The following is an 18,075-nucleotide window of genomic DNA, read 5'->3' on the forward strand; positions in this document are numbered from 1 at the left end:
GCTGGGTACTGGCCAACTGCATGACAGATCCCCGTGGACTACTGAGTGAGACACCCTCTGGTGTCTCACTGGAAGTTCTCTCATTTTGATCAGGGTGGCTTTTGCCTTCTCTCTGACTCTCTTTGGTTCTTGTCCACGGCTCTGCAGGACCAGCATCGCAGCAGTTTCAGGGTAGTTGCCAGACTGCACAGTCCACCTCTCTTGTGTGATTCCACCACTAACGACTGGCTCTCTCCTTTGGGGTTTTCTTCCCCTGCACTCTTCTGCCTTCAGCTCTCCTGTGCTTCCCTCGCACGCCAGCTGGTTTTTTTCCTCCCCACAGAGGCTCTCCCAGTTTCCAGCAGTTTCCACGACAACGCTGGTTTGAAACTCCTGGGTTTCACGTCTCTTTGATAATGGTCCTTCTTCCCTTTTTATGATACATTACTGCACCCCGCCAGCGAAGGAGTTAAAGAACCATGTTTTTAGCAATTTTCTGAACTTTAGGTGATTTTCTGTTGTTTGTGGAGCCGGAGAATGCTTTTCCACTAACTTTCTGCTTTGCATATTATTTAGGTTCGAGGTGAAGGTTGTTGTTGGACCTTAGTTTTTGGTTTGGTTTGTAGATGTATATTTTTCCATGTTTGAATTCTGCTCCTTGGCCATGTTTTGTTCTGTGTGTTATGCAGAGCGTTCTGAAGAAAATTCATGTTTTAACTGGTAGTAAATGCAGGTTCTCAGTGCTTGTGTGATGTGTTCTCTCTTAGTGAGTCTGAGGAGTAGTCTTGCTGCTGTGTTCTGCATTCATTGCAGTTTTTTGGTTAGGTAGTCTAGCATTCCGAGATAGATGCTGTTGGCGTAGTATATTGTTGACATGACAAGAGAAATGTCAGTGAATGCTCTATGTGGGAAGGTGAAAAAGGGTAGCAACCGCTTGATTGTGTGCAGGTGGAAGAAGCACTTCTTTACTACTTTGTACCTTTCAGGTGGAGTTTTAAGTCGTTGTTCTCTAATATTCAGAGATTTTTAACCACTTTGGATGGTTCCGAGCGATTTTTCTTTTAAGTAGGCCATAGAATGTGTTGTTGGGTCTTTTTGGGCGTGATCATAATTTCTGTGTTGTCATGGTTGAGTATAAGGCTGTTGGTACTCATACAATGGTTTATTTCTGTGAGGCATTTGATAAGGGTTGGGTCTTGTTCTCCACCAGTGTTTGATTTTCTAGAGGATGTGTGTGTCATCTGCGTAACTGTAGCAAGTGGGACCCCTTCTTTTGATGAGGTTGATGAGAGGGGACATGTAGATGTTGAATAGCAGTGGTGAGAGGGGTGAGCCGTGTGGCGGTCGTCAAGTTGTAGTGTGAGGTGTTGTGTTGAAAGGGGTTAGTTAGCCATGTTGTTTCCGTTTTTTCTACCATAAAGGATTTTAGCCAAAGTAACGCTGTGATGCCGATTCCTATTTCTTTGAGTCTTTTGATGAGTGTTTCCTGGTGGACTGTATCAAAGGCTACTGATAGATGAAGTCATTTTAGTGCTGATTTGATGTTGGAGTCTGTGTTGGTCTTTAGATCATCCCATTTCAATAATAATGCTGTTAGCGTTCTACTGATGAGTCTGAAGACGAATTGTGCCTGGACTAGTATTCGATTATTTTCTACATGTTCAAGGATTTGTTCATAAATGTAGCTTTCTAGGAGTTTCACCAGGTATGGAATGTTTGAAATTGGTCAGGAGTTGGTTAGGTCTTCATTGTTTCCTGATGGGTCTTTAAGGAGTGATTTGATGTATGCCGATTTGAGGTTGTTTCGTTGAATTGTGCTTGTGTGTTGATTTCATGACCGTCTGTTCTGTTTCCGGCATTCCTTCTTATGTGCTAACGGTGCTTGTGGTTGGTTGGTTGTGCGAGCGGGTGGTAGGTTGATGGGTAGCACGATAAGTAGAGTGATTGTGGTATTGTTCCAGCAAAGGTGCTCTCTTCCAGTGGGCGGTTAGGTGTGCTGTTTCTTGGTGTTGGTTGGCTCACGGGGGGGCTGGCTTGAGATGGTTGGCCTTGTTCCATTTGGTTTGTTCTGTTTTGGTTATTTCTTGTACGTCAGTGTTTCCTGGTATGATGCATTTTTTTGGTGTGTGTTTGTTGCTTGGGAGCTAGCTGGGTTCCTTGTTTCAATCAGGTTGGTTGTTTGGGTTTTTCCTGGTGGTTTGCCTGGTGGTGTCCTCACAGCTCATTTAGCTTTACTTGGGCTCTGATTGTTTGTGCTATTCCAGAATGGAGCGGAAGTGTCGTGGGGGGCGTAGTGTGTAGGATGATTTTATAGGGCAAGCTATCCCAGTGGTCGAGCTATCCCAGAGGCTAGACCATTTCAGCTGTCAAACTGTCCCAGATATAACCCTATTCTGGGGGCTAACCTTATCCCTAGGGCTAACCATATCCATGGGCTAAACCTTATCCCACGTGCAAACCCTTATTTATTTTATTTTTATTTATTTTTTATTTATTTATTTATTACGCGCCGAAGCTCGCAAGCATCTGGGCGCGACAAAAAGACTCCAGGACAATAATTTCACGGGACAACACAAAAGAAGGGAGAAGAGAAGCAAGAGAAGCGACCCAGAGCGATGAAGTAGAAGCGTAGTTATTTGAAGAGGAAGGTCTTCAATTGCTTCCTGAAAAATAGAATGTTACTTTCCAGTCTAAGGCTGCAAGGCAGTTTATTCCAGTGAGAGATCGCCAGGTTTGGGAAAGTTCGACCTAGGCCGGTGGCTTTGCCTGGGGGACAGGGATTGATCAATCCTTGTTTGGTAGATCTCAGGCAGCGACTTGGCTCATACCAGCTGAATTTACTTTTTAAATATGCTGGCGCCGTGCCGTAGAGACATCGGTGGGTTAAGGTCAGTGATTTAAACAAGATCCGTTCTTTCACTGCCAGCCAATGAAGATCATTCCTGTCCTTGGTAATGTGTTCTCGCTTAGGTTTGTTTACAATGGACCTGACAGCATTATTTTGGATAGTCTGGCATTGTTTCAGGCAGTTGTTACTGGCGTCAAGTATTAATGCATTTCCATAGTCCAAGCGAGACAGAATAGTAGCTCTCCCTATCGTGGCACTATTCTTGGTGTTTAAGAATGGTCTTATACGGCAGAGGAGCCTTTGATAATATTGGCAATTTCGCTTAAGATAAGCGGTCTGGGCTTCTGCACCTAGGGAGGATTGTAGGTAAATACCTAAGGTTTTGACCTTATTTGATACCTTGATGGTGGAATCTTTTATAGAGAATTCGGAGTAGTCCGGGCCAAGATTGTTTAAGGCTTTTGCGTTTCCAGAAGTCATGAGTTCCGTTTTGGTACTATTGAGACACATCCAGTGTGTTAACATCCAGTTTTCTATGGTGTTATAGATGACCGATAGCTTGTCGTTGTCTATAGAATGATTTCCACTCAATTCCATAATGAGCTGTGTATCATCAGCAAAATTAGTGAAGAAGATTCCAAGTTGTGATAGAATGTTGCAGAGGCAACAAATATATAAATTAAAGAGTAAGGGAGAAAAACTATCTCCCTGAGGGACGCCACAATCTACAGGTTTGGGTGAGGTGGAATGGCCTCCCCAGTTGATTTTAGAATTCCTGTCTTCTAGGAAAGATGAAACCCAATCTATTGCATCTTGGGAGCAGTTTCCAGCTACACCTAGGGCCTCTCAGAGCTTTTCATGATCTAATAAATCGAAAGCTGCCGAGAGGTCCAAGAGGATTAACAGTCCTGTCTTGCCTTTATCCAAAATGCTCAACATTTCGGTCTGCAAGTCCAGCAGTGCTGACTCTGTGCTGTGAGCACTTCTAAAGCCCGATTGTTGGGGGTGTAGCAGGCTGTGTTGGTCTACATAATCTTGCAGTTATTTGGTTGCTACTTTATCAAGTACCTTCAACAGAAAATTACAGTTGGTAATGGGTCTTAGATTAGTGGGGTCTTGTTGATCTAGTCCGGGTTTCTTGACTAAGGGCGTGACTGTGACAGTTTTAATTCCAGTAGGCACTTTACGATCTCTAAAGGAGGCATTTGTCATACGACAGAGAAAAGGGGAAAAGATTTCAGCGTTGTCCAAAATCAGTTTTGGAGGTACGATGTTTTCAGCGCAGGTGGTGCAATTCATGGCAAAAAGAGTGTCATTCATGTCTTTAGTAGAAACTGGGGAGAATATGAATTTAGGAATGTTTAAGTCAGGGTTCGTCAACCTAGGTTGCACAGATGGAGGTGGGATCGATACATTTCAACTTATGATGGATTCTCTGGCTTTTTTAATTTTATTTGAGAAGGCAAGTTGAACTGCTTCACAGTCTGTCAAGGTTGGTTGGAAGGGAGAGGAAAGTGTAGGTGGTTTTTCGAAGGATTTTAGGATTTGGAATAATTTCCCGGTGGAATTTGAGGCACTGGTGATTTGAGTATTGTAGAAATCTTTTTTTACTTCCTTCAGTTTAGCTCTGTATAAGAGATCGCATTTTTTCCAATTGTCTTTATTTTCCTCTGAAGGGGTTTTAAGCCATGTTCTTTCTAATTTCCTTTTAGCTGTCTTGAGAATGCTCAGGTCAGGCGTAAACCAATGCTGGTGGTTGGGATTAGGGCGAGCCTGTTTATTTTTAAGTGGTGCATGTGTGTCAAGTAGCTCCAGGACGTGATTACTAAATTTGCGGATGATGTTCTCGCAAGAGTCATTATCAGTGGTATTTTTCATGACATATGTAAGTCCTTCATTAAGAATGTCATGTGTGATTTTTTTTAAGTTTCTGCTTAGGACTGATTTAGGGGAATTGTCAAGGTGATCGTGGCAGGCCCTATCCCATGGGTGGGACTTATTACAGAGGCGGGACCTATTCATAGGGCGGAACCTATCCATGGGATGGGATCTATCCCATGGGCAGAATTATCCCAGAGGACGAGCTACCACAGGAGCGGAACTATCTCAGGGGCTGAACTATCCCACCGGCAGAGTCATCCCATGGGCAGAGCTATCACAGGGGCAGAGTTATCCTAGAGGTAGAGCTATTACAGGGGCAGAGCTGTACACTGCCAGAGCTGTTCCAGGGCCAGAACTTCCCCGGGGGCAGAACTAGGTGGAAACTACCTTAGGTGGAAACTGTCCCAGGGGCAGTCTAATCCCATTGTCCCAAGTTTTCTAGCGTGGTTTTCCTATGGTGAAGTCATTGTAGTGCTAGAAGCTTGTGATGGTGAGGTGTCGCAATGGCAGAATCTCTGTGTGGTAAGTCCCCACAAGGTTAGAGCCCCGGTCATAAGACCCTGTAACGATGGTGCATTGTATTAGCGAATGGCTCAATGTGGCTGTAGCTTCCCGATGGTTTGAGCCCACTTTGTTAGGGCCTTGTAGTGGTATCTGGTTCATAGTTGCAAAAGCCTCTCTGTGGTGATTGTATCTCAGTGTCAGAGTCTCGTGGTGCGTGGGAATGGTAGGGTTCGAGGTCAGAGGTTGAAAGTTGCCAGAATTTTCAGTGGGAGGTTCAGAGTGTTAGAGCCCAAAGGCTGTGTGTCAGTGAGGTTCAGAGGTGGCAATTTTTAGGTGGCATGCCGTAAAAAGTGCTAAAATCTTATTGTGCTGAAAAGAATGAGTCTAACCTCGTAGCGGCAGACTTCGAAAGAAGGAGCTCATAGTGACAAAATTCTACGTGAGGGGAAGAGGATCACAGTGGCAGAATTTAAGTGAGTTACGGTGCAAGATTAACAGAAAATCTTGTAGCAACAAAGTACAAGGTGACAGAGTTGCAGAATTCATAGTGACAGTCACACAGTGGCATAATAAGAGTTAGGAAGTTCACAGCGGCTATGCTCAGAGAGACAGAATCTGGTAGTGACTAGTTCAAAGTGGCAGAGCCACCAAGTGGTAAAAATCAGAATCTGAAATATTCCATAGGTTAAGAGAAGGGGGAGGTTGGATTGGGGTCTTTTTTTCTTTTTTTAATCTTTTTCCAGTTAAATTAAATAAAGGGATAAAGGGTTAGATTAATTAAAATATGATTAAGAATAAGCAGGTATAGAGTCCCAGCAAGAGACACTACTTTACTTTAACCCATCCTTGACACCGTTTGGTCAAAAAAGCCCTATAAAACTGAAACCCTTACCAATAGGCGTTAACCCATAGTGGCCTGCCTTAAAATATCCGACAATGAAGATACTGTTTGAACCAGATTTTGGGCATACACAGTGTATCATTGCCTTCAATTTGCCACAGGGCCTATGGCATTTTTCAGATGATCATGTCACGGTAAGGAGACAAAATCATAGGTCCAGGCCTTACAAAACAAGAATGATGTGATGGCATTGGGTGGGGTCCAGATTTTTGTTATGCAACATCTGTAACATCCATGATTTTGGTGTATGGCATCTATCTTTTCTTTGATTCCTTGTAATAGCGTATTAGGTAGGCAAAACTTGTTCTGGCAAATCGGGAAAGCAAGTCCCAATGATTATAGCCGACTGTTAAAGCAAATGTGAATCCAAACAAATGAAAATAGCTGTCATCTATGGTTCTATGACGAGAATACAAACCACTTGAGTGTTTTTCACAGAAATCCACAACTTACCACTCGACTCTCCGTGCTCCCCAATTATATATCCATGGATGCTGCTTGGGTTTATCTGCAGCTTCTCACTGAGAAGAAAACGGAACCTAGCAGACTCTAGGCTTGTGCCGATTCCAATTACCCTATGTGATGGAAAACCAGAGAGCTTCCAGGCAACATAGGTCAGAACATCAACTGAAAAACAAATAGACATGTTCAAATGACAGGTTCTGTTGTTCTCATGGAAAAGATTGTTTCATTCTGCCTATTGAACATCAATTGAAAAACAAATAGACATGTTCAAATAACAGGTTTTGTTGTTCTCATGGAAAAGATTGTTTCATTCTGCCTAACTTGATTTATTTGCTATTTTAAAATTTAACAAATGCACGTTAAATATCAGACATACATATGAAAAGTAGTAGCAGGGGCCCCTTTTGCACAATGTTAAATTTTGACAGATGGTCATGCCCCCTTCTCCTGGTCATAGTCGCTCCGCCTTTTGATACGCTTTGATATAAACTTAATATACATTTGATATTAAAATGATATAAAACATTTTTGATATCGATTTTATATTAAATATACATTTTATATAAAGTGTGTATAATTGATATCAATTTTGATATAAGTGAATATACATTCACTTATATCAAGTAGTGGTCGACGATGTTGCTTGGTTGAGTGCCGAGAGCGAAGTGTTCTCCGAAGACAGGGACTGTGAATCTAGGGTTTTGCAGAGTGATGCAGTGATGATGTCACAGAGGGGCTCCGCCCGATGTGATAGGAAATGGAAAATGATATCAAACAATTTTGATATATTTTTAATATAAAAATGTATATGCAAATGAATATAAACATTTATATTTATGATATAAAAATGTATATAACTAATATCTTTGGGATATAAAATTTAGATAAAAATGTATATTAAAAATCATTTTTGTATTTAGAAATGTATATAAAAATGTATATATTTTATATGCAATTAATACACATTTGTATATAGAGTTCCCCTAAAATTTTGATGTACACATTTTTTATATACATTTTGATATGCAAATGTATATCAATGTTATATGAATTGATTTTGATGCAGAGTGTAAATTGTTACATCTTCCACGTCCACGTCCTCTACCTCACGAACTCCTATGTTTCCCACAGACTCACGTTTCCACACACCCACATTACGTAGCCCCCGAGGCTTACCTCTGGGCGCGCAGACAAGGCGACACCAGTGCACTCGTCATGTCAGGGGGGTCCATGGCAGACTTGGTGTCTATCGCCTTTCTCGCCGTTGGCAATGTAATTGGAGGTTCCCATTTGGCCGCAATCACCGTTGCCCATGTGGACCTGATCGTCACGTGAGGAGACCAAACGCAATCGGTATCACGTGACAACCCCCACGCCTCAACGTTCCTTGTTGAGCATCACGTGATTTTCCCCAATGGTTAAATGCATTCAGAAACACCGGCACAGTGCTTCACAGCTGGTCTTTCTCTCGGACATTGCTACGCTTCGAATCTACCAGGAAACATTTGGTCACTCGACAACGGTTTGCTTAACGGATTGCTTTCTCTACGCCCTGAACTTGCCTTGAACACTATCGGAACTTTTGGTTACTCGACAACGGCCTGCCTAACTGAGTGTTTTCTCTTAACCCTGAACTTGCCTTGATTAGCTCTGGAACTCTTGGTTTACTTGACCACGGCCTGATTAACGGATTTTCTCCACGAACCACGATTCTTTGGAACATGGGCCTATGGCCTTTCACTAGGCGTTCGCCTGATCAAGCACTTCAAATCCCAGTGCTTACCGTCATCAACCAGAGGTTGTGGAAACCTATCCTAACCTAAGCTCAGGTCCAATCACTCTCCTTCCTTTCCGGGTGGACCCACAGTACACATACAGTGCATATAGGTAAGAACGTTTAGTTTCTATTCCTAGATACCCTGTGAATTGCATTTCGCCCTGTACTAATCCCTCCTTGACTTACAGCGCTCAAAGGGTCCTTCCGGCAGTTCCTGCCTCCAGCCTCGACAAACTACCACACCTGTGGCTCCAAGGATTGCACAGGCAGTGTTCATATAATTGCCTGTGTGGTACTTGGGGACGGAGGTATTCATATCTGCACGACCGGCAACTTTGTAACAGACTGTGAAGCCTTCCCGGTTCGTTCAGACTATGAATCCCTCCGCCGGGGACCCTGTGACCGCGTTAATGCAGGCCCTAGAGGCCCTTAGGACCGATATGGCTACTGCCACGACCGCCATTCACCACCGCCTTGATGCCCTCCAGAGTACACGTTTTCCCTTGCCCGGTGATGACGATGAACCCAGTCCTGCCTCTCCAGCTCAGCCTGCCCCGACTTCAGCCCCCGTTCCCGTTCCCACTCCAGTGCTGCTCCCGTTGACCCCCCTCTTGCTGCTCCAGAACGCTTCCAAGGTGAACCTCGGAAATATTGCACCTTCATAAATCAGTGTAAACTACACTTCTTATGCAAACCTCAGGCCTTCCCGACTCTGTCACTAAGGCCGCCTTCCTTCTGTCTCATTTGTCCGCGGTAGCTGCCACTTGGGCAAATCCATTGTTGGAAAACGATCACCCTGCTTTATACGATTTCGATCTGCTGGTCGCAGAAATGGCAAAGGTATTCGATACCCGTTACAAGGCCCAGGCACGGGACCTGAATTACTTGATCTCACACAGGGTAGGCAAACACTGATAGACTATATCACCCGTTTTAACCAATTGGCTGCAGAAACTTCTTGGCCAGAGGAAAAAAAGGCGATCGTTTTCTACCGGGGCTTGTCCAATGCCATGAAGGATGCTCTGTCGGTGGTTCCTGCTCTGCCTTCTGTTTTTTCGGATTTAGTTGATCTCACACTGCAGTTAGACGCCCGCAGATCCGAGCGGAAGGCAGAAGCGACATTTGCTAGTCACTCTTCCCCGGCCCCTCCATCTACCAGTCCCGAACCCATGCAAATAGGCGGGGTCTGCAGTCCAATAACACCGACTGAAAGGGAACGTCGGAGGACAGATAACGCTTGCTTTTATTGCGGACTCAACGGGCACTATGTGAAAGAATGCCCTCGACGTCCCAGAAACAAGACTCTGCTTTTTCAGAAGGCTCGCCCATGAGAGAGGGGGCACCGGCGAGCCCTTCATTGACCCCCACTGAACCCGCCTTTGGTCCAATCAGACCCATAGTAGTGCAGGCCTTATTAAAACCAACCAGGGAAATCACACACACTGCCTATCCTGTGATCGATTCAGGGGCCACTGGCTGCTTCATGGACATCGCTTTAGCCCATAGTCTTAACCTACCGCTAATCAAAAAGGAGCATCCTGAGCCCGTACAAGCAGTCGATGGCACGTCCCTGACTTCTGGCCCAATCAGACATCAAACTGCCCCTCTTGAGGTGGTAATACAAGGCACACGTAAAGAGACCCTGTCATTCGATCTCGTCACTACACCGCAGTTCGGTATCATTCTAGGTATCCCCTGGTTGAGGCAACGTAACCCTTTGATCAATTGGGGAACAGGTCACGTATCGTTTGAGTCGGAGTTATGTCAACATTTTTGCCTGATAGAATCAGACTCCCTTGTTTCTCCTGCCACGATTCTTGGCGCCATGGCCTCCTCCCGACTCACTGATGACACAGCAGAGTTTACCACATTACATACCGTAGGGGCCATCTCGGTTAGCATCTCTGTTGAATACCAAGATTTCCACATGGTTTTCGATAAGGCATCCGCGGAGGGTTTGCCCCTGCATAGGGACTACGATTGTCCTATTGATCTCATTCCAGATGCCCCCATACCAAAGGGGAGGATCTACTCGTTGTCAACTTCCGAGGAACAAGCCCTGAAGGATTACATACAGCAGGCTCTGCGTTTAGGTCATATCCGTCCCTCCTGTTCCCCGGCTGCTAGCCCCATTTTCTTTGTGCCAAAGAAGGAAGGTGATCTACGCCCGTGCGTGGACTATAGACGGTTGAATGCCATCACCATTAAAAACAGGTATCCTATTCCACTCATTTCTACGCTGTTAGATAAGTTAACAGCCGCCTCTGTCTTTACCAAGTTGGACCTGAGAGGGGCATACAATCTGATCCGTATGCGGCGGGGGGATGAGTGGAAAATGGCCTTTTGTTCTCGACAGGGGTTGTTTGAGTACACCGTGATGCCCTTTGGGCTCTGTAACGATCCTGCCACATTCCAACGCTTCATCAATGATGTATTATCTGACATTCTTGATGTATTCGTGGTGGTCTATTTAGATGATATCTTGATCTTCTCATCTTCTCTGGAAGACCATATCGGGCATGTAAGAGAAGTCCTCTCTCGCCTCAAAAGAAACGCCTTGTTCGCCAAACCTGAAAAGTGTTTGTTTCATTCTCAAGAAGTAGAGTTCCTGGGTTTTCACATGACACCCGGTGGGTTGACCATGATTCAGGCAAAAGTACGTGCAATCACGGAGTGGCCTACCCCCGTCAACCTCAAACAACTCCAATTGTTTCTCGGTTTTGCCAACTTTTACAGGCGATTCATCGCCGGCTTTTCTGCCATCGTTTCTCCCCTGACCGCCCTCACCAGTCCTCATGTCCCCTTTATCTGGACACCTGACCACCAAGAGGCCTTCAAGGCACTCAAGTCCAGGTTTGTTTCTGCCCCTGTGCTACAACACCCTGATCCGGAGGTGCCGTTTGTTGTAGAGGCGGACGCCTCCTCTTTCGCGTTAGGCGCTATACTTTCTCAACATTGTTCTGCTACTGGGCTTTTGCATCCTATAGCTTATCATTCACGGAAATTCTCGACAGCCGAGTCCCATTATAACGTAACAGAAAAGGAACTTTTAGCCATTAAGGATGCACTTCAAACCTGGCGTCACCATCTCATGGGGGCAAAGCATCAAACGGTGGTGTACACAGATCATAAAAACCTGCAGGATCTTGCCTCTCTGAAATGTGTGAACAGTAGGCAGGTGCGTTGGCATTTATTCTTCGCCGCATTCGATTTTGTGGTAAAGCATAGGCCAGCTCTTGCTCATGGTAAAGCGGATGCACTTTCACGTTCTCCTGGGGGAGTATCGCTTTCCACATTTCCGGACACATTATTGGGAAAGGGCCATGTCATCTGCCTATGTACACCGACCCCAACTATGCTTACCACGATTAAAGATTGGACCTGCCACCACCCGCACATACTCACTGAATGGGACATTACACTCCAGGAGGGACTGCCATTCATTCAAGGGAAATTATTCCTCCCCACTAGCGACGTACACAATCAAGCACTTGCCTGGTCTCATGATGCTGCCATCAACGGACATCCAGGGCAACAACGTACCTTGGAATTATTACGACGTTGGTGTTGGTGGCCGTCAATGAGAAGGGATGTAGCGAACTATGTAAACACCTGTGCGATCTGTGCCCAATCTAAATCATGCAGGGGACGTCCTTTGGGTTTGCTCCAACCTCTACCCGTTCCCCCCAAAACCATGGCACACGGTCTCTATGGACCTTATCACAGACTTACCCCGCAGACAGGGGTATGATACCATCTGGGTCATCGTTGATTCTTATACTAAAATGGCCCGTTTCATTCCCTGCACTGGCGTGCCATCAGCCCCGACCTTGGCCCGTTTGTTTTTTAGGTCTGTCTTTTGTCTTTTCGGCCTCCCACAAGTCATCATATCAGACCGTGGAGCACAATTCACGTCCTATTTTTGCCGTTCTCTGACCAAGCTCCTGGGTATTGATGCCCGCTTCTCCTCGGCCTATCACCTGGAAAGTGATGGACAGACGGAAAGGGTGAATCAGGCTCTAGAACAGTTTTTGCGCTGCCTGACCCTTCAGTATCAAGATTCCTGGTTCGATCTGCTCCATCTCGCTGAATTTGCCTACAATAATGCATGGCACTCGGCCACCGGCTTTTCTCCTTTCTATTCCATGTATGGCCAACACCCACGCACCCTTGCACTTCCGGACTTTCCTTCTGCCACCCCTGCTGCTACTGCTTGTGCCCATGATCTAACTAAGGTTCATGCCCAAACCATGATCCATCTCCGTGAGGCACAGACAGCTATGAAGAAGAAGGCGGACAGGAAACGAGCAGTAGCACCTGTGTATCATGTAGGGGACCGGGTTTGGTTGTCAAATCGCCATTTACACATCCCGGGCTGTCGCAAACTTCTGCCCCGCTTTGTCGGCCCCTACAGAATTTCTAAAGTCCTGAACCCTGTAGCCTCGCGCCTTGCTATTCCATCTGCTTGGCGGATACACCCGGTTTTTCATACTTCCCTCCTTAAACCATACCTTGCCCCTACCAGGGTTCATACTCCACCTGCTCCTGTTTCAGTCTCCACACCCGATGTCTTTGAGGTCAGTGCCATTTTGGGTTCCCGTCTGCACAGAGGTCGGCTCCAATACCTCGTGGTCTGGTTGGGCTATGGTCCGGAGGAGCGCTCTTGGGTTCCATCTCGGGACGTCCAGGCCCCGCTTCTTGTTGCACGCTTCCATAAGGACCATCCCTCCTGCCCACGAGATTGTGGGCCTTTGAGGGGGGACTCTGTTACATCTTCCACGTCCACGTCCTCTACCTCACGAGCTCCTATGTTTCCCACAGACTCACGTTTCCACACACCCACATTACGTAGCCCCCGAGGCTTACCTTTGGCCGCGCAGACAAGGCGACACCAGTGCACTCGTCATGTCAGGGGGGTCCATGGCAGACTTGGTGTCTTTCGCCCTTCTCTCCGTTGGCAATGTAATTGGAGGTTCCCATTTGGCCGCAATCACCGTTGCCCATGTGGACCTGATCGTCACGTGAGGAGACCAAACGCAATCGGTATCACGTGACGACCCCCACGCCTCAACGTTCCTTGTTGAGCATCACGTGATTTTCCCCAATGGTTTAAATGCATTCAGAAACACCGACACAGTGCTTCACAGCTGGTCTTTCTCTTGGACATTGCTACGCTTCAAATCTACCAGGAAACATTTGGTCACTCGACAACGGTTTGCTTAACGGATTGCTTTCTCTACGCCCTGAACTTGCCTTGAACTCTATCGGAACTCTTGGTTACTCGACAACGGTCTGCTTAACGGATTGCTTTCTCTACGCCCTGAATTTGCTTTGAACACTATCGGAACTTTTGGTTACTCGACAACGGCCTGCCTAACTGAGTGTTTTCTCCTAACCCTGAACTTGCCTTGATTAGCTCTGGAACTCTTGGTTTACTTGACCACGGCCTGATTAACAGATTTTCTCCACGAACCACGATTCTTTGGAACCTGGGCCTATGGCCTTTCACTAGGCGTTCGCCTGATCAAGCACTTCAAATCCCAGTGCTTACCGTCATCAACCAGAGGTTGTGGAAACCTATCCTAACCTAAGCTCAGGTCCAATCACTCTCCTTCCTTTCTGGGTGGACCCACAGTACACATACAGTGCACATAGGTAAGAACGTTTAGTTTCTATTCCTAGATACCCTGTGAATTGCATTTCGCCCTGTACTAATCCCTCCTTGCCTTACAGCGCTCAAAGGGTCCTTCCGGCAGTTCCTGACTCCAGCCTCGACAAACTACCACACCTGTGGCTCCAAGGATTGCACAGGCAGTGTTCATATAATTGCCTGTGTGGTACTTGGGGACGGAGGTATTCATATCTGCACGACCGGCAACTTTGTAACAAAATAATGAAAAACAGTTAACTTTATAAGAAAACTGTGTGTCATAGACCCCATACAAAAGTCATAGTATTGCCTTTGACAATCTGGCAACCTGCATGTGTACCTCTGCCGCTCTGTGTCCCAGCAAACAGGGTGTAACAGGGGAAAAGCTGCGGGATGGGGGTTTTGTACTGCTCACCACCAGATGATTAATACACAATGCATTGCCAGGAATCCCAGCAATTCTGATGACTCACACCAATGCTCGTGCAGGCAGCAGGAAACAGAGACAGTATTTATATTTACTCACCAGAACACAGACTGTTATGCAACAGCTGTGTAAACACACCCAGGGACATACACAAGGACATTTGTTTATCAACTCAACCCGGCTGTGGGCACCAATGCTATTTATAACTTATGAAGGAAGGATAGCACATGTAAACATCTGCAGCCTGAGCTTAATTTACCGAATATGCAGTAAATAGAATGTTGTGTTTTGTTGATAAGAAAAGTGTCTCTGGATCCAGGAAACAGCTAAAATTAGACTGACAAACTCAATTTCTGAAAAGTAAGCAGACATACATAAATCTGTATGTGTTGATAAGAAAGCTGCTCAGGGAAGGGTGTGTTTTCACCCCCTTAAAGGGGTATATGACTCTAGCAGGGGTATTGTCAACCCCACTGTCACAGTGCTGGCCTGATGATCACCTGATTTGAAACTAATTGACTTGGGACAGTTGATTGCAACCTGCTGGGGAAACCTGGCTTTTCAGTTGGATTTGATCATGGCACCAAAAGGCCCCTGCACAGCATTTTAATTGGAAACTGGGCCTGCTGTTTATTTGGAGGTTATTTCAACAACATCAAAAAGGTGAGCTTGGGTGTATTTGTAATGTATTTTTTTTGTATTTTTCTAAAAATTTACAATTTATGGGGTTTTATACAAGTATTGATAAGGCTTTCTTTTTTACTGTATTTATTGATATTCAGACTCTTTTTGAGACAGGCCAGTTAAAGATGTTTCATACCACTTAGAATACACTCAAAGGCATGAGGCTGTGCATTTTTAAACTAAACAGCTATGTATTTTTAATTACATTTAAAAAAATGTACAGTTTGCTTAGAATGCTCTGTGGTTTTGCATGTCAGCCAGGATAACACAGAGGTACTGGTAGCACCAGATTGTATTTCTGTGTGTGTGTGTGTTATGACATGGGCTGGTCACAGAGCTTATGTTCTAGACCTTTTTTTGAGATTTGGACTACAGCGCTTGAAAACAATGTAAAGTCAGTGACCTAGTATTCAGAATGTGGAATTTCACTGAGTCTCTGATGAGGCAAACATGTTCATATTCTGTAACAAATGTATTGCTAGTTAATATTCATTTTTTATTTATTTATTTTTTATGGGCTCACTGCCGCCCTTATAGCCATCCCAAACAACTGTTTAAAAAAAGCCAAAGTCTTTGCACAAAATAAACCCAAACTGCACTTTTGGTACACTTGTCTTTTTGCGATGCAGCATTGTTGCACATGCACAATGCATTGTTTTAGTTTCACAGCACCAATAAAATATTTTTAGTGTGTGAAATAATCAGATTGTATTCAAATGCATGCACTGTGAAGTTAGTAATTGAGTAGGTGCCAGAGATCACACATGTTGTGTTTAATAAAAGGATGCTGCAATGGTGGATTTTTTTCAAAGGGTTGCAAGTGCCAGTGTGCTACATCTTACTTGATATGTTTGGGGATGTGCACAGGTTGGCTTCTTTCAAAGCAGCGCTCTGTTATTTCTATGCTAGCAATTTAAAATACAGTTTTTACTTTTGCAATGTTTTATATAATATTGACATGCCCCAAGATGCAGTGGATTTGAGTATGTGTCAAAGCTCACACATCTGGTGAGGTGGTGTAGGCGCGATTCTTTTATATAAACGGCTTGAAATTTCAATTTCTTAGGGGCCCTGTACTTGGTTGTTACATTGGATTTAATATGTTGACGCTGACATTGCAACACGCTGTGTGTCGCTACAGTTATAATATTGTTGGTTAATATTGTAATGCGCTGATGCTCACTGTGTACATGATGCTTTATTCTGAATCTATACTTTTCATGTATTTTTAGTGACATGATGTACCCCAACAGATGGATGGCACAGCCAAAAGACACTCTGGATGTGGATTGCGACAACCAGCAACCGGCAGCCATTGGATTTATGGTGATTGATTCATCTAACGCAACACACCCCATCTAGTTTCGGGGCCAGCAAGACCCAAGGATGATGGGGGTCAGCCACAGTTTCAGAATGACCTATGGTGGCACTTTCAAACGGGTGAACGGATGGGGCAGTTCAAAGATGGAGATTGTTTTTATAATTTCACAATGGAGCTCGGTAATCAGTGTCTTGGGAATGTCTCGGCTTATGGATGCAGGCCCAAGGAACCGCCACGGATTTCGCTGCTTTTGTTGTCACCAGGGGTTATTTATTTGGGACAGCGCTGCTACCAAGGCTCAATCATGGAACGCTACAGGTTGTGGTATTGAGCCCCAAACCAGTGTGCCACAGGGTGTGATGTAGTGAACAACAGTTTTTAAGTGTGCTGCAGGTTTCCACCCCCTCACTATTTCACAGCGCCCCTGCCGTCTCTACCTTTAAATCATCTAGGTAACACAGGCGATGCACTCATCCTAGCTGAGTGTCTGAGAGTTGGTTGTTTGAATCTACATGTTTTTTTTCTTTGCATTAAAACTTTTCCTGCATACATTTTTTCCTTTCTGTATTAAATATGTCTTTTTATATAGATACATATTTTTTCAAATCATAAAATGGTCTGGCTCTTTATTACGTGTTCCTATTTATTATGTATAATAACACCCTGCGCTCCTTGATTTTGAAAATACTATTTTATTCAGAGGTGTAACGCTAGGATGTGATGGGGATCAGCAAGCCGATATGGGCTAAAGAAACAGTTTCTATGTTTTTAATCACATGTTGCAAGTTAAGACACATAGTGGAACTCTGTTGTTCAAGATGCTGACTTTTTTTATTTTCACAGATGATGCTACAAGCTCTTATCATCCTTCCATACCTGTCAACATCCGTTTGTCTTAATATATTTCCAACAACTTCATGCCCGCCTTATAACCGCTGAACATAAAAATGCAACTAGGTGTTGTAGACAACACATTTTTATTAACATGTAAAACAACAATTTTTATTCACATTTGATTCACAATAGTTTGGGTTATCAGAAGTTGTACGACGACCCTGTCGGCTACAAAATGAGCGCTAGCAGCCGCCACCATATGCCATATTCCTTCTGAGCTTGAATTTTTAAAAGCCAACCTTTCTGGGAATTTTAAGTCCTCATTCATCCCACTAGACTGCAAGCTAAATTGAGAACTCTAACCTTTTAGAAGTATGTTCACATAAAACGGAGTGCATTTTGTGCAGACTGTTGCTGAGAGATAATTATATATGTGTTCATATCCTCCTATACATGTAAATGTTTCTCGTGGCATTGTGACACAGTAACATGTTTGGGGCAGGTGGCTTGGGGTTAAATGAAATAAATGAAAAAAATGTTTTTTAAATGTTAATAAAAATGTGTTGTTTCCAACACCTAGTGATGGGTGTTATTATGCATAATAAATATGAACATGTAATAAAGAGCCCGACCATTTTATGACTTTGAAAAAATATTTATATAAAAAGACATATTGGATACAGAAAGGAAAAAAAGATTATGCACAATCAGGTCAATGCAGAGAAAAGGTTTAAATGCAAAGAAAAAGAAACATGCAGATTCAAACAACCAACTCTCAGTCACTCAGCTAGGACGGGTGCATCA

At 44.4% G+C, this 18,075-nt stretch overlaps 1 protein-coding gene across 1 annotated transcript in view; it reads right to left on the reverse strand.

Annotated features, from left to right (window-relative positions):
- LOC138503604 (L-lactate dehydrogenase B chain-like) overlaps positions 1-18,075 on the reverse strand; it is a 595,281-nt gene that overhangs the window by 153,264 nt on the left and 423,942 nt on the right. Inside the window, exon 7 of the mRNA XM_069623460.1 lies at positions 6,567-6,740. Coding sequence (XP_069479561.1) covers positions 6,567-6,740 — 174 coding nt within the window. The remainder of the gene's footprint in view (positions 1-6,566; positions 6,741-18,075) is intronic.

The sequence above is a fragment of the Ambystoma mexicanum genome, chromosome 11, assembly GCF_040938575.1.
Source record: "Ambystoma mexicanum isolate Mex_15411 chromosome 11, UKY_AmexF1_1, whole genome shotgun sequence".
NCBI classification, from domain to species: Eukaryota; Metazoa; Chordata; class Amphibia; order Caudata; family Ambystomatidae; genus Ambystoma; species Ambystoma mexicanum.